Source organism: Emydura macquarii, unplaced genomic scaffold (genome assembly GCF_026122565.2).
Source record: "Emydura macquarii macquarii isolate MOO-44397 ecotype Brisbane River unplaced genomic scaffold, CSIRO-AGI_Emac_v2 contig_374, whole genome shotgun sequence".
Taxonomy (NCBI): domain Eukaryota; kingdom Metazoa; phylum Chordata; order Testudines; family Chelidae; genus Emydura; species Emydura macquarii.
Genome location: NW_027130511.1, coordinates 12041547 through 12064456, shown reverse-complemented (window position 1 = coordinate 12064456; position 22910 = coordinate 12041547). Strand labels below are relative to the sequence as shown.

General features: G+C 42.1%; 1 protein-coding gene across 3 annotated transcripts in view; it reads right to left on the bottom strand.

The window, feature by feature from the left end:
• Positions 1-22910, bottom strand: part of EGLN3 (egl-9 family hypoxia inducible factor 3) — a 37624-nt gene that overhangs the window by 5602 nt on the left and 9112 nt on the right. For 2 of the 3 annotated variants that reach the window (XM_067534261.1, XM_067534266.1), the window contains exons 2-4: positions 4226-4345; positions 998-1134; positions 29-102 (exon numbers count right to left, since the gene is read on the bottom strand). In XM_067534261.1, coding sequence (XP_067390362.1) covers positions 29-102; positions 998-1134; positions 4226-4345 — 331 coding nt within the window. The remainder of the gene's footprint in view (positions 1-28; positions 103-997; positions 1135-4225; positions 4346-22910) is intronic. The other variant, XM_067534274.1, reaches the window with a different exon arrangement.

Here is a 22910-nt window from a genome sequence, read left to right as displayed (position 1 = left end):
TCAGTAAAGGTTTATGAAAAAATCATACCAGTTAAATTCCTGAACTTTTTTTTGGCTTCTGCTCTTTCTTCTGCATCAAAATACCACACAGTCATGGCATATCTGTGAAGGAAAGGAAATTATTTATTTCTTAGACTCCCAAGAAAACACTAAAATACCGAAGAACACTTGGCTTTTATTCTTATACAGAGAGCTAAAAACACTGGCTTGCTTATTGTAAAATTGGAAGCAGATGAATAAAGAACTAATTTGACTAGTGGGTGATAAACATATAGTGCATCTCTGTAGACAAACTTGTGTGTGTGTGTGCGTGTGTGCACGTGCATTTGTACACACACGTGTGAGAGTTATTACGTATAAGTCCAGGGAAGAATTTGGGCTGTACCACTTGGAGGCGTAACAAAGATCTGGAAGAGGGAGGGCAAAAATCACTAAGACATTCCCATTTTAGGTGCTCAAGGTGCTGAAATAATCCCTGGGTAATTTAGCCAACCTGGGGTTGCTCTAAGTTATGGCAGCAGCCTGGCCTGCTTATAGTTGGCAGCAGCACCCAGAATCCCTGTAGGGCTACATGATACAGGCTTACACAAGCACACACCTCCTCCATCCCTCACACACACTATGGTTGTCTTATGCAGTGCCTTCCCCTGAGGAATTTTCTCCTCACCAGCTAAAGGGATGACTGCCCCAATATGCTGCCACAGCAGCATACAGGTGCCACAGCAAAGGGGTGGGTGGTGGGGATTTCGCCCCATATATTATATATGTATATGGCTTAATCCTGCTGCTAATTTCTATGGGAAAATTTCCATTGACTTCAATGGTTCCAGATAAACTCCATTCACACTAGGTATTTATAGTATACATACGCATGTGTGCACAGACACAGATACACACCCACATAAACAATTTTTATGTACTTTAAATGTGTTATTGATAGACTAAATAGCTCGGCTCTTTTCTTTGGCCACATGTCAGTACTGAACATCTTATTTACCTGGTTGCATAGGAAGGTTGCACTTCATGTGGGTTCCTTCGGTCTGACCAGAAAAAAAGTAGCCTGTCAAAAATGGGCTCAACATCTGCTACATAGGACTTTCCTTCTGGGAATATTCGAAGAATTCCACCATGCAACTGAAAGTAGAGTGAAAGATTTTTTTTCCATATACATACACTCACACACACATTTCAAAATTACTTCTTTTTTCTTGTTAACACACAACAAATGTGGAGTAAAAGTTTAGGGCAATGCAACAGCAGTACATTACAGTGCTGGAAAGCAGTGTGTTGCATCACGTTAGCCACCTTGATGTTAGCAAACAGTTCAGAATGATTGAGCATAAACATCTGTTTAAAGAACATCAACCAAGATGAAACAGCAACTGCTTTTTTGAGACAGAACTTCCCCCTTCACAGAGGCCCTGTCACAAACATGGGGAAACCACTTGAGCTCGCAGTCTCATTTCTAAAATTAGTTAAGACTCACAAAAAGATGGTTTGTTCATTCTTACTGTTTTGAGAACAGACTTCACTGCACAGCCTACAGGCTGACTGTCAAATGACATTTCAAAACACTTGTACTGCAATCACATAGGAGTTATTTTTTGGGTCTGACAGTAGAACGCACTGGACACAAACATGCAGTAGTCTCCTGCCATCTAAAGTTGCATTTTGTATATAAAGTTATATATATACATATCCTCTCCTTCACTCTTCTCGCTGCTTCTGGTCCCTGTAGTGGGATTTCATTCACTTCTCTCACTCTGGTTTCTAATGATCTCATGGGACAAAGATGGAAGTCTTTATGGGCATCGATGGAAGTGCACAGGGTGCAAGTTTGTGCAGCATGTGGGCCATGCCATCTCTCCGCCACTCCTACCATCCTCTTAAAGGACTAAGTGACGTGCAACAGGTCAAGTAGATGGTCATATTTCTTCCATTTTAATATGTAAGGGTGTTATTCATAACATACTGTAGGTAAAAGAATGTGTTTTTCTATAATACAGGATTTTTCAGTGGCAGCATCGCTCTAATATTAAATCACTTTTGGGGATTTAGTGGAAGAAGTGTGTTGACACTTAAATGGGTAGCTGCTTTACATGACCAATGCACATTAAAAAGAAGGTGACCTTAGTATTACTTGACCAGGAAATAACCCAGAACAGGTTTGAAAGCATTCTAACAACAGAATCATAAAGAAACACTATGATTTTACAAGACTTTTTCTTGTTTATTATTTAAAGTATGATAAATCCCCTCAGGGCTGAAACAGAAATGAAAGCCATCTCATCCCATTCTGAAAAGCAACTCAAAGGATGTAGCCAGTGAGGCAGGAAAACCTACCCAAGTGTGCTGTGACTCCTTGAATGGAAGGGATTTAAAGACTTGGGGAGTGTACAGGGGGCAATGATCTGTAGAAACAGGAGCTATTTGCCTTGACAGCCCCTGCCTCAGTGCCCTGCCCCAATAGCCCTCACCTCTCCTTGCTACCATTGGCTTAACAGAGGCTGTAGAGGGAATGCATGCTCAGATATCCATGGGGTTAGCAGAGGACAGTGTCACAAAATACAGCCAAGCTCCCGGCTCCATTCCTTCCTGCTGCTGGCCCCAATGCAAACCTCAGGAACTCTTTCTCCAGAGGAGTGTCCACAGGAATACAGAGAGGGTGGGACAGAGCTGCAGAGGAGCCTCAGTTTTGGCTCTGATCCTGGATGCACAGCCATAAAGAAACGAAGCTCCTTCTCACACTCAAGAAGTGCTTCCCTCTGCTGGGTCTGACTGTCTGATCTGGCTTTCATTCGAAGTCAGTGAAAGTTTTTCCATAGAATTCAATAGGAGTAGGGTCAGACCACTTGAGCAAAAACTTGCATCTCTGATGTGTCAGGCTTCTAATGAGACAGTTGGAGCCAGAACACATGACAAATGCCCCAAATCCACTGGAGGTAAGTCCTGGAAGCCACACGGAATGGACTCTGAAGCCTGGTTTCTGAATAGATCACCCCTAAAATACCAAACCACCAGGGAAATTTCACCTGTGGCAGACACTAATAGTGCCAAAGGCAGTAAGGGAAATACTCTAGATCCCTGATCTCTGCTTTAAGAGGAGTTAAAGGAAGATGGGCTACCATGAGAATTCTAGTCTCCAAATGTTGTGTGCGTCTGATTGATGGGAAGGAAGGCAGGTAGTCTTTCTGGACTCAAGGGGCCCAATCTTCAATTAATCCAGGGCTGAGGACAAAAAGGTAACTTCAAATCACCTTTGTGTTCTCAGTATTCTGGGACCATGCAAGGTCCTGACTGACTCCCAGCATAAAGGAGAGCAGCACTGGGACTGGGTCCTCAACATGCATTCAATGTGCCCTCTATGTTTAGGGCAGTGAGAAGGACTCATGCAGAGTGTTTACACCAGTTCTACATTGGCGAGGGGCCAGTCAGGAGGAGGGAAAATCCCTAAAGGATGTTTATTCCAACAGGGCCTGTACACCCACTTTATAGCACCTTTATGTCTCCAGAGAAGCATAAGGCAGCCTTTGTTTAACTAGGAATCAGTCTCAGAATGTCTTCTTTAAAGTTGCAATCCCCAGATCTTTAAATTAAGGTGAAAGAGAACAAACATTTCTGGCAAGAAATTTTCTAGCAAAGCCAGGAAAGATCAGACTTCACATTCCTGATATCCCTAAGGTGAAAAAAGCATAAATTAATAAATGTTTTTCATGCCCGCTTCATGCATCAGGAAGCAGGGCACAAACCCAATTTTTTTTTTTTTTTTTTTACAGATTCTTTGCAGGTCAACTTAAAAGGACAAATCCAAAACCTGACCTGCCATTTTTGTTAAAACTGCTCCCAGAGTCCACTTAGGCTTTAGTAGGTGTGATTTCTTTCTAAATGCTTCATTGCTCTTTTCTCTAAACAAAACTAAAATGCCAGCAGCCCAGCACTTGAGCTGGTCTACAACAACAAACTGGAGGGGGACAGGAGATTGGGGTAGGTGGGGTGGAAGGAAAAAATCTGATAAGGAACCAGATTTCGGTTTCAAACTTCCAAAGGGGTTGCTAAAAACAGCAAGAAAAACCAAAAGGTAACTGAAAAGTGCAGTTCAAGGGTTCATGAAAATGTGAAATGCAAGAAAGCAACTGATGGCAACAGCAAACTGTTTCTGGAGCCAGCCTTTCCTTGCATTGTGCCTAGAAATATGGGTTGCTTTTGGAACCATTGGCTCACATACCTTTGAGTCCCAGTCTTTATTCAGGTAATAAATACAGGTGATACAGCGCCCATCGCCATTTGGATTGTCTACGTGACGAACATACCCAGTTCCGTTCCCAGGGTAGCAAGCTACCATTGCCTAAATGAAAGAGAAATATCTATCAACTAAATTCTCCAAGACCCTTGCTTTATATTTAAACCTTCCTGAACAGTTGATTTGAGTCTACATTCCAAATTATTCAGAGCAGCAATCCAAAGATTCCAGTAGATACTAACAAGAGGACCTTGCACATAAATTCCTTTCCATACATGATCCTGCCTATATGAAACTCCAAACATGTAATGCCTTTGGTGTTTAAGAGCAAATACACTGGAGGGGAAAATAGTTTATTTTGAGTGATATGCTAAAACATAAAGGGACCAAGTTACTATCATTTAAAAGCTACATAACTGTTAATAGCAGCTTGCTTCTTCAAGAGAGAATTTCAATAAAGGTTTGCTAGAGTTTCTAAGGCTGCATGGTCACTGTTAATCTGAAGTTCTTGGTCATAGTGAAAACAGACAGCAATCTTAATATGCTGAGGTTTTTGCCATGTCCCCGTCCTCTACCTTTCACTCCTAGTTTCCTTCACATATCTCTCATGTCCAAAAACACCACATGCAAGTTCAGGTTCCCCCAGGAGTGAAGTCTGCAGAGATATGCAAATCTCTTAGGTTGCACTTGAACCAGGCCGTACGTGTTTTCTGTCATGGGTCTTAGCCACAGAAGTAACCAAAATTTTTCAGAATCACAATTCTTTCTTTGATCATCCTCAAACCTGCTGATATGGCCATTTAAGTCCTGGTTCATTTAATTTCACACTTAATGGTGAGCGGAATTAACAGAACCCAAATATGAATCATTTTGAACCACAAAACAGAACTAAAGATGAAAAGGGGGAGTATGTACTGAGCACTTAAAAAAAATTGGTCTTTGCAGCACGTACACATTTAACATGAGTTCATCCCAGAAGAATTATAATCAGCAGACAGGGGGCTGGATGCTCAAGGGATTATCAATAGGTTACCATGCCTCACTTGTCTAAATCTGGACTAAATTGGCAGAAACCAGTTAACCTAAATGCCCCAAACTCTAGTAAGATATGGTCATACTAGCTTTTCTCCCCAAAACTTTTCCTCTATTATTAACACCGGTGGAGTGGAACAGGTAGTAGCAATGGTGGCAGACACTCAGATAAAAGTTACTATCAGCCAGCACAATGGATCTCTCTGTATCTGTTAATTAGGCCAATAATCTGTTCCCACAAGGGTGTGCCAATTGTGAAAATGACTGTACACACAGTTGCACACATAGAGTTCTCTATTTTTAATGCTATAATTTACTTTCCTTCATTTTGCCTATCCTTTCTTGTAAAAGTAGCCAAAATGGCACCAGTGTCCAGCACTAACAAGTCATTATAGTATGCAATGTATAATCTGCTCTGCAGCTCAGACCCCTCTGGACATAGCTATTTTGGGGCCCAATCCTACAAAGTAAGGCAAGAATCTCAAGAGGTGATGCGTACCCTTAACTCCCAGCAATATCAATGGGCACTCTTAGGATGTGCTGGCATCTTGCAGGATAGTTCTCTATGGCCCTGTTCACACTACAGCCATTTCAGGGAACCTGGTTGTAAGTTAGATGCAAATTTGTAGTGTAGGCTGAACCTCAGTGATGTTTCATTACCAGACGGAGAACACTGCTAAGGTCCAGTCTACAATGCAGTACTGGAAATCTGTCTGTAAAACAAACCTGTCTGGAACGAGGTTCCCTGACAGTTGTATTTGCAGTGTAGTTGGAGCCCATGACTGTGAGGTCTGGCAGTAGAGGAAGAGCAATACTAATCCTTTCTACCATGGGAACAATACTCTTTGGCTGATTGATGCGTCCTGGCTTGAAAACAAGGTGTTTACACAATGTTCTGGTGGTGCTGAATGGCCATGGATACTTGAAGAGCAATGAATTGTTCAAATCAAAATTCAGAGGGATGGTGATTTGAAAAAAATAAGCTCCTGTGGTTTAATAAGTCGGAGGTGGTCACTGAGGGTACACCTACACAGCAGCTGGAAGGTGTAATCCCCACCACAGGTAGACACGTATGCGCTAGCTCTCCTCAAACTAATGCCTAAAAATACCATTGTGGCATGAGCACACCAGGATCTCAGACAGAGTTGTACTCAGGTGGATAGCCAGAGCCGTGGCCTGTGGCCATACTGCTATTTTTAGTGTGCTAACTCGAGCACATCTAGCCTGGGTACATCTTCCTCAGCTGTGAACCACACCTCCCAGCTGCTGTGTAGACACAGCCTATGGCCCAGAGTCTCAAAGGTACATAGGGTTTGAGCCGCTCAGTGTTTCAATGCCAAACCCTTAGTTGCCCTACCACCTAGTGGCATCCTCAGCCCAAAGCCAGGCACCCAGACATCCTATACAATGCATGGGGAGAGTTAACCTAAGAGAGGGATCTTCAGAAGGCAGCAGGCTGAGTGAGGAGCTGCCAGGAGCCAACCAGGAGTGAAATGCCAAGGAGAGAGGCTGGGAGAAAAGAGGGGCTTAGGCCCTTAACTGGATGACCTGGTGCACCTGGCTGTAGAGCTAGAAATAGGGCTCGACTCTGTTCAGGATCCTCAGCCACAAACCCTCCCCTGGAGTTACATACATAAGCCAGGTCAGCTGCTTAGGTAGCAGCCGGAACCCTCTCCCTGGGCTTGTCTAATGCAGCGAGCTGGGTGTAAATCTACAACACACTAGCATGCCACGCACTTGGGGCTAATCACAAAAAGGACTCGGGAGCCTCACTGCCACTTTAGGCACCTAAATCCCAGAATCAAGCCCCAAAGGGATTCACAAAATCCTCGCTCAGCTGCCACCAAACCCCACAGATGCCTCAACTCTCTAGGTGCTTACCCTAAAAGCTCCCCCAGCACCTATGTTTCTGTCTCAGCGCATGTGCTCTGCTGCCTCACTCCACGTGTCCGGATGCATAAGTGCCAGAGTGATGCAGGAATCGGGGTCAGATAGGCGATCCTTCACTTTGGGCCCAGTGGGTGATTTATCAGGGTGGCGTCTTCAGAGCTCACCAACTGATTTACACAAGGATCTACCACCTGTCAGGTGAGTGCCCCAGTGACACAGCTATGGGAAAGCCTGATAAGAGGCTTTCCCTTGTTGAAGCTGTTCCACTATGAATAAATAATAATAATAAATTGGAGCAGGGGGACTAGATGCTGGATCTCCCACCTCCCAGGTAAGTGCTCTAACCTCTAGGATACAGGAATCATTCTCATGGTGAATGCTCTCTCTCCTGGGCCCAAGCATAACTTTTTCGGGCCCAGTGCAAACTTGTAACATGGGCCCCCTCCCACACACCTACCCATGGGGGTTGCCGCCTAGGCTGGGCCCCAGGCCCCGATAAAGTGTACCCTTTTTCCTCCCCCCCATATGGGGGCCCTGTCTCTCTCTTGGCCCAATCACTCTCCCACTATTTATTCATGCTGGAACAGTTTCAACAGAAGAGATGAAGGGAGCCCCACATCAGACTAGCCCATAGCTCAGTGATTAGGGAATTCATCTAAGAGGTGGCAGTTCCTGTTCAAATCCCTTCTTTCCCCCGCAGGTGGAGATATGACTTGAGCTGCGGGGTACTCTAATAACTAAACTAAAAGTTGAGGGACTTCTACCTCCTCACCAAAACAGCATCAGCACCTAGCTCCAAGAGAGGGTTTGCAACTAAGAATCCCAAGCAGAGGGAAGTGTCTCCATGCAGCCTGGACCTAGGCACCAAACTCCTTGAGGAGTTTGGGTCTTAGGACACACCCCCCACTTTGGCATCTCCCACTGGCTAGTTTAGGTAGGGAGCTGGCTAGAGTGCTGGCTTACATGCATCCCATTCTAAGGCACTTAACCTCCCCACTCATTGCAGAGGGAGCTTAGGCACTGATCTCAGGCTTCCTGAATCCCAGGGATTTTCCAGGCACTCAAAGATAGGTGTAGTGATTCAGCGAAGCCACACCTACGTTTCTGTGAATCTAGCCCTACCTGTCCATGTGGACCCTGCTGATGCACTAGAGTGCTCTGAGTCAGTCAGTGTGCATGAGGGAACTTTTACTGCACAGCACCAGGGTCCATATGGACAGTGAGTGCTCGACCCATGAGCACACTGTAGATTTACACCCCAGTTTGCCGAATACTAACTCGCCATCTCAACAAGCCCTCTCTCTGGCGTGGTCTACACTGCCGGTGGATTTCGGCGGCAGTCGACGGGAGATACGCAAGCTACAGAGAGTAGCGTGCATATCTCCCATCAACTTCCTAACGTCTACTTATTGCGGCATTCCCACTGCACTGTGCCGACAGGAAATGCCCTCGTCTTGCAGGGGTGGATTAACGGTGTTGACTTCCGGGGTCGACTGAACAGGTCTCCACTGCCGCTCAACTGATCCTGCAGAATTGATGCTGCACTGCCAACAACGCCACCGGCAGAGTAGACAAACCCTCTCTCTCTCACATGCTCACACTGGATATCTTTTTCATGCTTGTCCTACATTTACTTGTGCATCTGGCAGTTTTGTGCAGGATCTGTGCTACCCCCACCTCTCACTGGCCTGCAACCAGCCCTCTTGCTGCGAAGTCTGATGGGCATCAGGTCTTAGTTATTCTTAGAGCACGCCTATAGGATCAGGCCCCACTGGGGAGAGAGAGATTCCCTTGTTTAATCTGAGAATCCCACTTCAGGGCCCTGCTTGAGCTAGTGCTCTGAGAAGCTGTGGGGCCGTATCAGAACATAGGTGGCTTTGCAAATGCCTGATGGAAAATTAGATGCTTAGGGAGTAAGCAGCAGCTGAGTGGTGTTTTTGAAAGTGTCACTGGTGCCTAATTATCTTTGAAGATCTGGGCCTAATGCCTTAACATTGAGGCCAGAATCTTCCCATGCCTCCCCAAATAATACACTCTAATAAGAAACATGTGCTTTTACTCAGCAGAGGCCTGGAGGTATTTATTATTAGTATTATTATTTTTTATCTTCTGCATCTGTAACCTATAGCGTCCCTGGGGATGAATGAGTAGAACAATTATCACAGAACCCAAAAGCACTGAACGTGTTTATATAAAAGGTTAAATAGGAGCTTTCCAGCAGCAGCAGCAGACTCTGGGGCAGAAGAGCAGAAGTGAAATATCCTTTTTCCTGGCACTGGTAATATTTGAATGAAGCCTTAAACAATGAAGGGAAATCATTGCAGTCCTCCTAGAGCCTGTTGAAATGATACCAAGTTTATCAGAGCATTGGCTGGAGCACTCCAGCCTAGATCAAGCTGGCCCCAGCAGGGCTTCCAGCTGTGAGCGCTGCTTTTGGATTCATTTAAAAGCAAACAAGAAACAGGAGATGAGCCCAGTGACCCAGACCTAATTTAGGTAATTGGTGAATATTGGTATTTGCCAGTTTAGCACTTGGGCTTGCTGCAAAAAGTGGAGACTGGATCACATCAACCAAATCACTATCCCTTAGATAGGAGAGCAGTCAGTGCAACAATAAAAGTTACTCCCTATGCATTTGTATTGCTGTGTCAAGGAGAATACTTTCCTTTGGGGGAACATCTATCCCCAACAGCCACTTCTGATTTAAAATAAATAAATAAGTCAGGAACTAGAAAGTCTGAATGTGCCTTGTTCTGTTATTTTATAGCAGTGAAGTCAGCAGCAACCACTGTGAACAGGCTTAACTCCCCACTGCAAATACTGAAGAGCAAGTCTCAGCTGATGTCCTTTTAATAAAAGTCAATCAGCAGGTGAATCTGCTTGTATTAGTCTCCAATTTGTTGATGCCAAAAATACACTATGGTCTAATGCTCTAGATTAAAAACCTCACACATCAGTGTAAATACAAACTACTTAGCTGGTTAAAGCTGATCTAGATGACAATCACCAATTAAAGCCCTAAAATCCTGAAGTGTTATTTACTACCTGTTTGTGATTAGGTCATAGAGGGGGCTCATGTGATTTGACACAAACAGAAAACCAATCTTCTATTTAGCAAAAACATGAAGGAATCAAGAACCCTACTGTTCCTGCACTGTCATTGAGCTGTTAGTTTACAGTACTTGGGAAACCTAACCACTAGTTAAATGAGAAGTAATTATTAACCGTAGCAAGGGGCCAGGGATCATCTATGAATTGCATGTTGTACAAAAAGGTTTACAAAAGGCAACAATGATCATTCAATTTGAAATATATTATATTTGACTTTGCTAGGGGAATAATTCTGCAACCCCTAGAAGACTACAACAAAATACAAATGAAGATTGGAAATATATCAAAAGTTAGAGATGTATAAAGAAGTTTCTCACACCTCCCCCTTCAATTTTCTCTCTTCTCAATCCTTCCATTGGGGAAAAGCCCAGGTCAATTGTTCTTACTACTGGCCTGCAGCCACCCCACAATACATTGTGGTATTGTCAGATTTCACAAGCTAAGTAGAGTTGGCTGAGTCACTACTTAGAGAGCTCTTCAAGGAATACCTTGGTGGTGATGATGGCATTTTTCCTCTATGTTAGTACTGAACCAGTGTGCCAGTCTCATGCTAGTAGGGACTAGAAAGGTGACATTTTAGGATAAGATGTAAAACCAAGGTTGTGACCATTATAGGACCCAAACTTTCCTCCAAATCTGGGGTGTTATTTCCAGTAAAATTCTGCTTCAGATAATTACCATCTGTCTGCATAAATTACTCCCATAGGTATCAGCTGGTTCCAGTCTTTGTTTCAATTCCTGCACCAGACTGTTGTGTAGTGCTGCTGTTTGTCATTAAACAGCTGCTATATTTGACCCCAAGAGAGATACAGTGATCCCTCTACATCAGCTAGTTAAGTTTAGAAAGACTTTTGAGATTCTGTGGAATGAAAGGTGCTACGCATAAATACAAAGCAATAATGTTCATGATAATTGCCTCCTCTCATTTATAGGTCATGAAATGGAAAGCCAAAATATTAATAAGAATTAATTGTGTTACTTCTACTGCCACAGAAATGTTAGGATATATTTTTATATGACTCCCAAGCTCTCTAAAACTGGAGTCTAATACATGCTTTGCAATCCTGAACTAGAGATCAGACAAACACACACATTTGGAGAATAAGGACTACCAGGATTCACATCAGAGGCACAGGTCTGAGTGCACATTGTATTCAGCCTGGTTTTTAGTTTGTAGACTGCAAATATCCTGTGCATCTAAGAGAGAAAAGAAGGCACGTAGCATGCACTACATTAAAACCAAGCTCTGAAGTGTCCTTCTGTTTCTCCCATCATCAATGGGTGACAGGGGATGGATCAACTGATGATTACCTGTTCTATTCATTCCCTCTGAAGCATCTGGCATTGGCCACTGTCGGAAGACAGGATACTGGGACTAGATAGACCATTGGTCTGAGCCAGTATGGCTGTTCTTATGTTCTTAAAAGAACATGAATAGTCTGACATCTAATGCTCAAAGCAAAGAGATTCACAATCAAGGCTTGTATGACATGAAGACACATTTCTTAAGTACTTTCTTGTCGCATCCAATTGTGCATAAATGTTTTCCATTGTGTAATTTGTAATGGTCATGTATAAGATATTCATGGTCATTGTTAAATATTAGTTTGTTTGAATTTGTGAAAGTACTGTCTACGCACTCAACCACCACACCAAGGAATAGACTGGCTATACTGGCCTAATTTAATGGTCCATACAGAAGGGAGAGAAGAATTATGTTAAAAACCTAAACAAGTTGAAGTGTCTCATGCCCATTGGAAAGGTAACTGCCAGCTCCAATGGGTTAAATTCTGTTCACCTTACTCTCCCAAAAATCTCCATTTACTTCAATGGTAATGCTGAGTGAGAAAGCAAGTTCTCTCACCTGTAGTTTTGTCTTCCCCCTACATGGGTATCTACTGGTTCAAAGGGAGACTTGATGACTTGCAAAATTAAGTGTGTACATTGTTACCAGCTTCCTGCTCAGTGTTCTCAAAAGGGAAGCTAGCTTTTGGAAACTGAGAAAAGCAAGGGTGGAGAAATAGATTGGAATTTGTGGAGAAAGCCACATAGCTCCCTGGATTTAGATTTAGATTTTCAGAAAACCTGCACTCAGGCTGAAATTGATGCTATATAGCAAGAATTCTCATGTGAAAAGAACAAGGAATTTTCCCTTCTTTCATTAACACAAGGAAGACTAGATTCTCCAAATTCCATTGTCTAGGAGGTGATGCCCAGGCATAGGAGGTAAAATCCCTCAGGATCTAGTCAATAAGTTTCTACTGAAGGTCTGGATGAGTGAGAGTGCCTGATGAACAAATTCAGGAAAGGAGTGGCAGGAACCAGAGTTGATATATGGCCTATCTGAAGGAGTCTGGAGAACTACAGGCTTCTAGGCCAGATTGGGATAATCACTGTTACCTTTGCTTGGTCCTGTCTTATTTTATTGGCCACCCTGAAGGAAAGGCATAGGCTAGAGACCATCCAGAGGAATGACTGTGAAAATGATACAGAATTCCATTTACACTGAATCATGTGGTTTCCCATCTCCGCTCCCCAACCCAGTAGGCTACCATCTGTCTTTATTCTGATTGCCATAAGATTGGCCAAGGGTCTTTCCTTGACTGGAAGAAGAGAAAGTCTCCAAAGAAGGATCAGCCCATGACCCAAAAACTGTTTCTAGTAGTTGATGAAGAAATTTAACAAAGAGCGGAGATGAAACTTTGCCCAAGGTTCCATCTACTTATAGGTTACCATCATGCTGAATAATAGCAATGACTAGTGTGCTGATGGTTGTTCAAGAAGTCCTTGGTGAGCTTTCAAGTCTTGTGGAATCTTTCTTCAGATAGTTGGTCATAGATTGATGTTGCCTTAAAAAAAGAGCTCCTTGGTGAATAAGCTTATGATGGGGCTTAGGGAGCTCTTAATAACTGACAACAAAATCATGGTTTCCCAGGACCTAGACAGTCCTGTTGGTATGAAGAACAGCTTCCTCATAGGATTGAGCTTTGGCAGCAGACTATCCAGAGAAGGATAATTTGGATGCTCCTCAGGCTCAGGCTGACAGCCACCAGCTCTGTGAAAAAATGAGGTGTGGAACAGAGGCCAAGAGGCACCTCTTGATATTGGTAGTGGTCCTCTCCAGTTGCAAAGGATGAGTACCATTTGACCACTATGCATTTTCAGGAGAAAGCAAAATGCTATATGCAAGCTAAGGAAATAAAACCAAGGCTGTATGGAATACTATGGCAATAATATCATAATTTTGCTTGCAGTGAACACCCTTGTCTCTTTTAATTATCAAAAGAATTAATCTTCACTCTTGTGTAAGAAGGGTGTTGGCATGCTCTTTAACCCACATTTGTTTGTATATGCTGTGATTAACATTTCTCTGGTTTCCCACTGCTCATGGACACCCGCTGCTCATTGTGTTCTACAATACTGAAAATAGGGTTTTTGGTTTTTTTTTAAATTATGCTCTAATTTAAACTTCTCTTTATGCTGAAATTTTATTCAGCTGGTGTTCTTTTTATGTGTCCACAGGCTGTACAGTTTGAGAATGGATTCACTTACTGCATGTTGAGAGCAGCTATGCCATCACCATAAAACCTGAAATTTACGAGGCTATAGCCAATTAATTACTTTCTGTCAGGATATTCAGATTTAGTCTCCAATTAGCAGATGTAAACATGCTTGGTGCATCAATGTATCAATAAGAGCTTTTTCGGTTTAGGAAGACCGCCCCTTAACTACTGAGTTCTGGCTCCTGGCCAGCTAGATGATGGCTTAATGACAGTGCTACGTGCAGAGCGTGAGGGTATCAGCAATCAAACACAAACTTTACTCCAGAGTACACTTCACAGAGAGACTGTTGAAGAAAGGAAACACACACTTACAGTACATATATTCAATGTACTTCTCATTTCTGATTCTTATTGAAAGCTCTCCTTCCTTCCCTGACTTTCAATTCCTATATATATTTTTGTTGAATGCTTGAAACCAAAGAGACTCTAGACTAAATAGATTTTAAGAACATTTTTACTTGTAGTTTAAGCCTCTATCTTCCTCCTATGTCCAAAAAACCCCACACTATTGCATTTTTTGTTGTCCAGAAACAAAGCTGGGATGAACTATTCTAACTAGAAGGCATCAAACATTTAATATAGAGCGCTCCGTAATGAGCCACAAGAGACACAGTGACCAAGAACTCAGTCTTGTAGAAAAACAAGTTAATAAATGCAAGCTCATTAAGGAAATCTGTGAAGAGTCTCCCCCTTAAGTTCCGTTTTCCATGGGGAGTAAAGGCATGGTAACCAGAAAATAAATCTCCTTAAAATTTTTATCAAGTGGTCTTTTGTATTTATTTTTATTTATTTATTTGTATATATAGCTAGCTATCTCGTGGGGGATAATTTCATAGTTCCGTTAATAGCTGATCCTTGTATTCACTGTCAGCACTTAGATTACCATTTTGTTCTTATATCACCCAGAGAAATATTGACGGAGACTTTGATATTCTATGTAATGCCTTCACCAGAAACAGTTAAAGGAATTATATATATCTTAGGCTCTGTCCGCAAACATTAATATGGGGCCCCATCCTAGACTTAATGGAAGCAAAACATAAATGGGAATTTTTGCCTGTGTTAGGCTGCAAGATGAGGCCTATGTCCCTTTTTGACTTGTGGACGCTGTGGAAGATGGTAATATTGCCTGCAGGACTTTCAGTGCAGTGTGCTGTATGCATAAATAAACCATCTTTGCACTACCCCGATTCAGTGCTGCTGACAGGACCCTGGGCTACTCCAACTTTTGGCAGCTGCCCCAAGGTTGCTTTGCAGACCAGAATCCCTCATAGTGCTGAGTGTATGACCACTGACTGTTCTGCCCAGCCACCCTTCCCTTCTTGCCCCAGCAGCTTCCTATGACAGGGCTTCTGAGAGAAGGAACATAGGGCAACTTGCACGGATCCCATGTTGCTTCTGCACCTGAGGAATTTTCCCTGTCCCTGGCAGCACAGTTACAATCCCTATATATGGAGCCAGAGCAGTTGATGAAATTTAAAAATCACACAATTAAATTGGGAGGGATCTCCAAAACTCATCTATGTCCTCTCCCAAAATTCTCAAGGCCAGCTTGGTTTCTGAAGCTATGGAAACATTACTGAGCAGCATGAAAACAGAGATGAATGGCAAGTGTTTGTTATCATAGCAGTGCCACTAAATTAAGGCTGACTGATGAGACTGGTTCTCTCTACTGTAAATCTGGAATAAAGCTAATTCTACATTTTTAAAAAGTCAACTACCTAATAGTACATGCATTCCTGCACTGGTTTTTATGGAAATGGATATTTATGGGTAAAACCCATTAAAGTGACCAGTGATAAATTACCCTCAGAAATAATGTATGTTGTGCTCTAGATAATGGATGAATTTTAGTCTTTCAGTTCTGAGACCTTTTTTGTATATAAACATAGTACAGCTTTACTAGTATAGTTAATGCAGTATAGCCCCTCCTAGTGTAGACACAGTTAGACGGATATAAATGTGCTTGTACTGGTACAGCTTGTTCCCATATGGTATGGGGAACAAGCTATTCCAGTATAAGGCACTGTTAAACTGGCATAACTGCATCCACACTAAGGTTAGACTGGTAAAACTATGTTAGTTAAAAAAAAAACACAAAACACCACACACCCCCACAATCAATATTTCTACTGGTATAAAAACTGTAGACCAGTCCTTAAAAAATCCAGTGCAAAACAAATAAACCCTCAGCATTCAGCACTATATTGATTGTACTTAGTACTTATACTGCATTTTGTATCTGGAGATCCCAAAATCACTGTCAAAGGCTGTTAATCCATTATCATTTTACAAGTGGGGAAACCAAGGCCCATAAAAGTTAAGCAGCTGTCCAAATGCACACTGCAAGCCAGCTTCAGAGTCCAGAATTGAACACAGGTTGCCCAGTTCCCAGATGACAGCAAGGACTACTATTCCATGAATTCTGGTTGTCTATCTGCACTAGAAAACAAAGGTCTTGGTAATTTACTAGGTGGGACAGCAGCAGCCTAAGTTCTAATGCTGCAGTACCTCCATGCTAGCCAAACTGTTTCTGCTCCATTGCTCTGCCTTCTGGATATTTACACAATGGTTCCAAATACAGCTCATTTTAACTATGGCTTGCGGGAGATTTCCAGAGACTAAATTTCAGTGGAGTTCTCTGCACAGGTTCAGGAATCTACCAGGCAGAGTAGCCTGCAGCATCAGGGCTTCAATGAGACTAGCTATGTGCTTAAAATTAAGTGGACGAGTATATGTTTGCAGGTTCAGTGCCTAAGGGTATGTCTACACAGCATTTTGGATGCGGTGGGACCAAGCCGCAGCCAGGTCAAAAGGCTCGAGCTAGTGGGGCTCATGCTAGCATTCTAAAAATAGCTGTGTAGACAGCTCACCTCCCACCCCAGGCTTCAGAGCCCAAGCTCCATCTCAAGTTGCAACTTCAAAGCACTGTCTACACACCTATTTTTAGAGGGCTAATGTGAGGCCCGCTAGCCCAGTCTGTCAACTTGGACTGAGTGGCTCACTCCCATGGGCTCCAAAATGCTGCACAGACACACCCTCGGAGTCTAAGCACCTCGGGGCAGGCATCTTGTCTATGTGCTGGTTTGTACAGTGCTTAGCACAATGGGGCCTGATCCTGACTGAAGCCTTTATGTGGTACTGTAACATAAATAAATAGTAATAATCGCTTTTATATAGGAAAGCAATGAATGTGCATTTGTTGGTTATTAGTCTAACTGAGAAAAAAAGAGAACAAGTGTTTTTCTAATCTCTTGCATTTACAGTTACTATTTGTTAAACAGGTAGATTTGATTACCTAGTTACTATGTGTTAAGTAGGTAGATTTTTTTAAAAAAAAATCAAAAGTGTGACCTACGTAGACACTGTTTAAATCATCATTTAGGAGTTGGAATATGAATTTAGGTGTTAATGTTAAATGTGCAACCTTGAAATTTTGGCACATTGACCACTATCAAATGATTAAATTATACCTGGCCAGCAAGACTAGCATTGCCAATTCTTTTTTTCCTCCTCCTGTGAAAATGCAGAAAATACTCATGTTTTTAGTGAATAAAGTGTTAAAATACTTAACCAGCCAGTGACCTTTCCTGTTGGCTAGTTCAGAAGCCATGTACATGCTTCACAGGCATAATACAGACAGAGGAAGTCAGATGAAAAGTTAATCCATTAAGGAAAGGGAAATATTGGTGAATACTGGAAAGAACAAGTTGTCAATATAGCCTAGGGGAGTCTGTTCTATTTATATACACCATCTGGCAGAAAGCGAATTACATGCCTTAGCACTAGGACATACTATAGCACTCCAACTACAGCCTCTGTGTGTGTGTGTGTTCATTCCCCTCTGATTGTTCCTGTCCCCACCTACCAGCCCTTCACCTCTATGTGCTGCTTGGGCAGACCCCTGCTCCCACATGGAGCCCAAATAAAGTCAATAGGGCTGGATGTGAGTGCAAGGGTCCACCTGCATGGAGCTCATTGGATGATCAGGGCCTTAGATTGTAAACTATTCAGATGAGGGACTGTCTTCCTGTGTGTTTGGACAGCATCTAGCACACTGTGGGCACTACTGGAATAATCGCTACGAACTCTTCTAATAATTGTAATGTGAGATGTGGTTGGTAAAGAAAACATCCTGATGCAAAGACATTGAGAAATTATTATTATTATTATTTGGATTGCAGTAGCACCTAGAAGTCTCAGTCAGGAATAGGGCCCACTGTGCTGGCCACTGTATGTACATACATACAAAAAAACCCAACCCACCCACACAGATTATCCCTGCTTAAAAGCTAAAAAGGACAAGTGGGGATACAAACAAACAGATTGGAGGGTGTGAAGGGGAAACAGTGCAAAATTGTTCTCCATTTATTTAAGCCCCCAATCCAGCAAACCATCCCTATTCAGCAAGGTACTTAAGAATGCAAAACACCTTTTTTTAAAAACAAACAAACAAAAAAGATATAGAAGAGGGCTAGTGCATGACCCTCAAATCAGTATACACTATATAAGTTACAAATGTAATTTCCAGAGTATTAATCATTTTGCTACTTTGTGTGTGTGTGTGTGTTCACTATAAGATTTAATTCAACTAATTAAAGTATGCAGAGTTTTGCATCAGAGCAAATATTTATTTTCAGAACTGCAGCAAGGCCTTTGCATATATTACACCAGTATTTTCATAATTTGTGCCAAGAAAAAGTTAAGGAGGACAGAGTAGTTAGTTGCTGGTTGGTGGCCTCTCTACCCTTTACAATACTTAGCATTTACCTGCTTTATGGAGACATTCTGGTGTCCAGTATAATCAGTTTAAGATTTTGATTTTGAATCATCATAGGGACAAAACGTCTTGCATTAATTAATTAGCTTCTAATAATTGTTTTACCTGGTAACATTAAATTTCTTTGTTAAATAATCTTATCGGAATACAGTGAGAAGAGAAAACTATTACAAAGAAAAGCCCCTCTTTCACATTCAGAGTGGGGGGACAGAGACAGGGAGGGAGCAGACATGGGGCTTAGGACTCTGCCAAATTGCTTGAGGGAACAAAACAATCAGAGATGATTTGGTGACAGAATGACATGGCTGCGAATCGTTTAGACACAAGGATGTAGTCTGCTTGGTATGAGCTGCCTTCATCGTTTCTCTAACAGAGAGGATGAGCTACCTCTGGCCAACTCCCTTCTACATTTTTTTAAAAATCATGTTACCTAACAATGTTATGTGTAAACCAAAATCATTTCCAAGGTATCATACAACAACATATCCTGGAGTAACACAGCAATTATTCACCCTCAAACCTGCTAAGGCAAGCACTTGCAAGGGAGCCAACTACCAACTAAAGCAGGTACTGAAAGCAGTTTCAAAAACTTTTCTAAAGACAGGCAGCTCTATTAATCCTTTAAAACCTTTTCATTGAAGCTTAGAGAGAGTCTTTTCCTGCTAATGACTTCCTAACATTGCTGTTTTAGTCTTAAACTTTATCATGGAAGGATTATGGTCATGCTAAATATGTGTCAGGTCTGAAACTTGCTCTTGTTGGTGGTATATACACACCTCTCTCTCTCTCTCCAGGAATCTAAAGCTGGTAACAGAGTTGGGATGCTTATTTTCACAAGCTGCCTGTTGTAATGTGAGTGTCACAGCAGAGCAGGCAGCATTCAACTGGCAATTTGCCACTACCTATTATGGAGTGGGGAAGGGAAACCCAATCAAGTTAAAAGCATGGACACATACTTTAAAAAAAATAATTTTCTACTGTCTGTTTTTCATAAGACCTCTATTGAAGTGTGTAACAAAAATCTGTGCTTACCAATTATGTTCTTATCTGCTTAGCAAACACTGACTTCAGATAATCACCACTATATCCATGTTTGGGTTGTGTGATGTTTCCCTTCCTTTCCCCACCCTCCACTCCCATTTTGAAGGGGAATTTATTTCACAGTAAAGTGAAGAATGACTATGACTACAATTTGTCGGTGTGCTCAGGCACCGTGAAGACTCCCCGCAAAGGCTCTCTCTTGGTGGGCAAGAAGTGTTTTCTTCAATTGTGTTAACTCAATCAAGTTAACTTAACATGGCTGAGAAGTGAGGATGCAAGCTAGCGTGTCTGAAGCCATGTTAGCTGGCCGTCTTACGTTCTGAGTACAGCTACAGTACAGCTACCTAACACAGCCTCAACTGGCATCCTAACAGAGCTTTTCAATAGCGTTAGCTCAGTTAACACAACTGAAAAAAAAGTCACCATTTTTGCCTATTAATATTTCCCCATAGCGCCGCAAGAGCCCTGACCTCCAAGCCACACCCGTTTCTGGCTGCTCCGCAGAGGGTATGTCTACACTTCAGAACCAATATCAGCTTTGTCACATTTGCATAGCTATACCAGCGTAGGCTCTCCCTATCCGCCCCAGAGTAGATGCAATCTACATCGACAGGAGTTTTTCCTGTCGGTGCAGGCATGCCATCTTCCTGAGTGACATTAGCTATGCGGACAGAAGCACTCTTTCATCAGCATAGTTGAATGTAGTCTGGGTGTTTTGTCAGCATAGATATGTCGGTCCAGGGTGCGGATTTTTCATACCCCTGACTGACGTAGCTATACTGACATAATTTGTATGGGTAGACCAAGCCAGAGACTGGTAATCATGTCTGATTATGCCAGGATGAGGGCTCAGTCGGGCAACTGGATTCATGAGAATGATCCTTGACATCAGTGGGGCCATGAACAGGCACAAGGGTCCCCCGAGGAGGAACGGACTGCAAGATCATCAACCTATGCCAGAGATTAGGATGAAACCCCCATCATTTTCACTTATGGATGATGTAAAATTTGAATCCTTATGACCAGTTGAAGTAAGTTCATGCATAAACCCCTTGCACCAGCAAACCACTATGTATATGAAGGGAGGGAAAATGACATTTACTAATGGAGTTGATTCCACAAGGTGATAAAAAGACACCAAAGTAAATTGTTAACTTAATTAGGCACAAGGAATTCCTTATGCAAGCAAACAGGTTTACCTTGCAGTATACGCGCTCTTCTACATCAATCAGTGTAATGAACATCCATGCATTTTCAGTTCATTGCTGCTGAATGCTAAGGATATATATATTCAGTTATTCATTATTAAACACTTAAAAAAATACTGCATACAAATAACAGTTAAGGGAAAATTATCTCATCGCATGGGGAAATGCACAGGTGTTGAATGGGTGGGTCAGGCAAGTTCACAAGGTGAATCTTGCAGAGTTTCCTGAAAATTGTCTCAAGTGGGAAGTATCTGGAGATGCAGAAGGAGTGGGATGTGAAGTCATGCAATTCCACAGACTCTGTAAATCTACAAAATGGATTACCCTTTTCTCTAGCAGTTCAGGTCCACGGCACTACTGCTGTGGTTCCACAGGACTGCTACGCTGCCACTTAATAGGCTATATGCACCTTCACAAAAAGCAATTGTTTGATGGAGTTGCAGACATGGATACTTATTTATGGTGGGGTTTTTAGCCCTGGTGTAGTTACACCCCAATACAGCAATACCAGTGCAGGTCTGCTACAAGGGCAGCTTGTATTGATGCTTCTTACCCCAGTTTGAAACATGGCAAATCAGAAAAGTCAGAAAGTGTCCCAGTGGCCCATGACTGGGTTTCAGAAGCCTCATCTGCCATCAATGAAAAGTGAGTAATAACATGGCTTTTCAAAAACTGCTGAATTCCAGACTAGAGACAGTGGGATAAAATAAACTAAGCCTTAAATTGTACTTCCTCTGGCCCTGATCCTGCAAACTCTGATGCACATGCAGTCCCACGGGAGTTCCCCTCAGGCTATATTGATAACTCTGTCCTTACAGTATTCAAGTGTTCATCAATATTTCCCATTCCTGAATGGATTAGCTTGTCATCTATCTTCCTGTCTGTGCTAGGACTGTAAAGCATATGGATGGTCTTTGACAAAGGCCACGGGAAAGGTCACTGACTAGTGAATTGTTTTACAAACTTTCTTTTTGTAGGAAGATACAAATTGGCAATAGCAATCCTGCTGACCAAGGGTCTGACCCAAAGCCACCTGAAGACAACTGGAGTCCTTCTACTAGACTTCAGTGGACTTTGGATCAGGCCACAGGTACATTAAATTTATAATCTGATAGAGGTGACATATGTGCCAAATTTTCAGTCTTGCACTTTCAGACACTGAAATCCACTATTTAGATGCCTAAATGCTGATTTAAAGGACATTCAAAGGGACTATAAATTGTGAAGTCACTTGAGTGCATAATTGTTTGTAGGATCAGGCCCTATCTCTGTAACATCAAAGTCCTGCTAGGTGGAGCAGGAATCTGAGATACTGTTTGTACACTCGTTTCAATAAAGACACGTTTTTAAAATGTCACTGACCATAATTTGAGACAGAACAAAAATAAGAGTAAATATAAAAAAGCTTATACTGTTTTAATGCTTGATTGTGAAGAAAAATATCCCCATTCCTGTGTATAATTAACCTGGCTAACTAATCTCGCTTGACAAACAGAGATATAAACATCAGTTCTGACAGTGATCCAAGGCAACTGCTCTAGGATTTCTGCCAAACCTGAATTCCTCAGTCTGATACCATAAAACGACTTGTCTGTAGTCTGTTGTATTTACAGTTCCAATGGCTCTGGACTCTGTTGAACACTGGGCATTCTGGCACTCATCCAGAAGAACAGATTTGAACCCGATCATTATGCTGGAACATGTGCATTTGATTAGAAAAAGGAAAGAAAAATTATGCATAGTTTTTCTGGATGGCATCAGATCTTCCATTGTAAGCTAATTGCAAGGTATGCTGCTATGCAAGTATCATAAGAATCCTTTATAACATATAATAAATTATTATATTTCTATATCCTATGTTCCTTTGCAATTCCTTTGTGTAATCAGCCTACTACTACATTGATCCTTAGGTTTGTACACCCAGAACCAGAACTGAGGAGTTTCACTTTGCATTTTAATGTTAAACAAGAAAATAGCTGGTAGTTTTTTAAATTTTTTAACTATATACAAGACAAAAAAAAAAAAAATTTTTTTTTGCTCCCCCA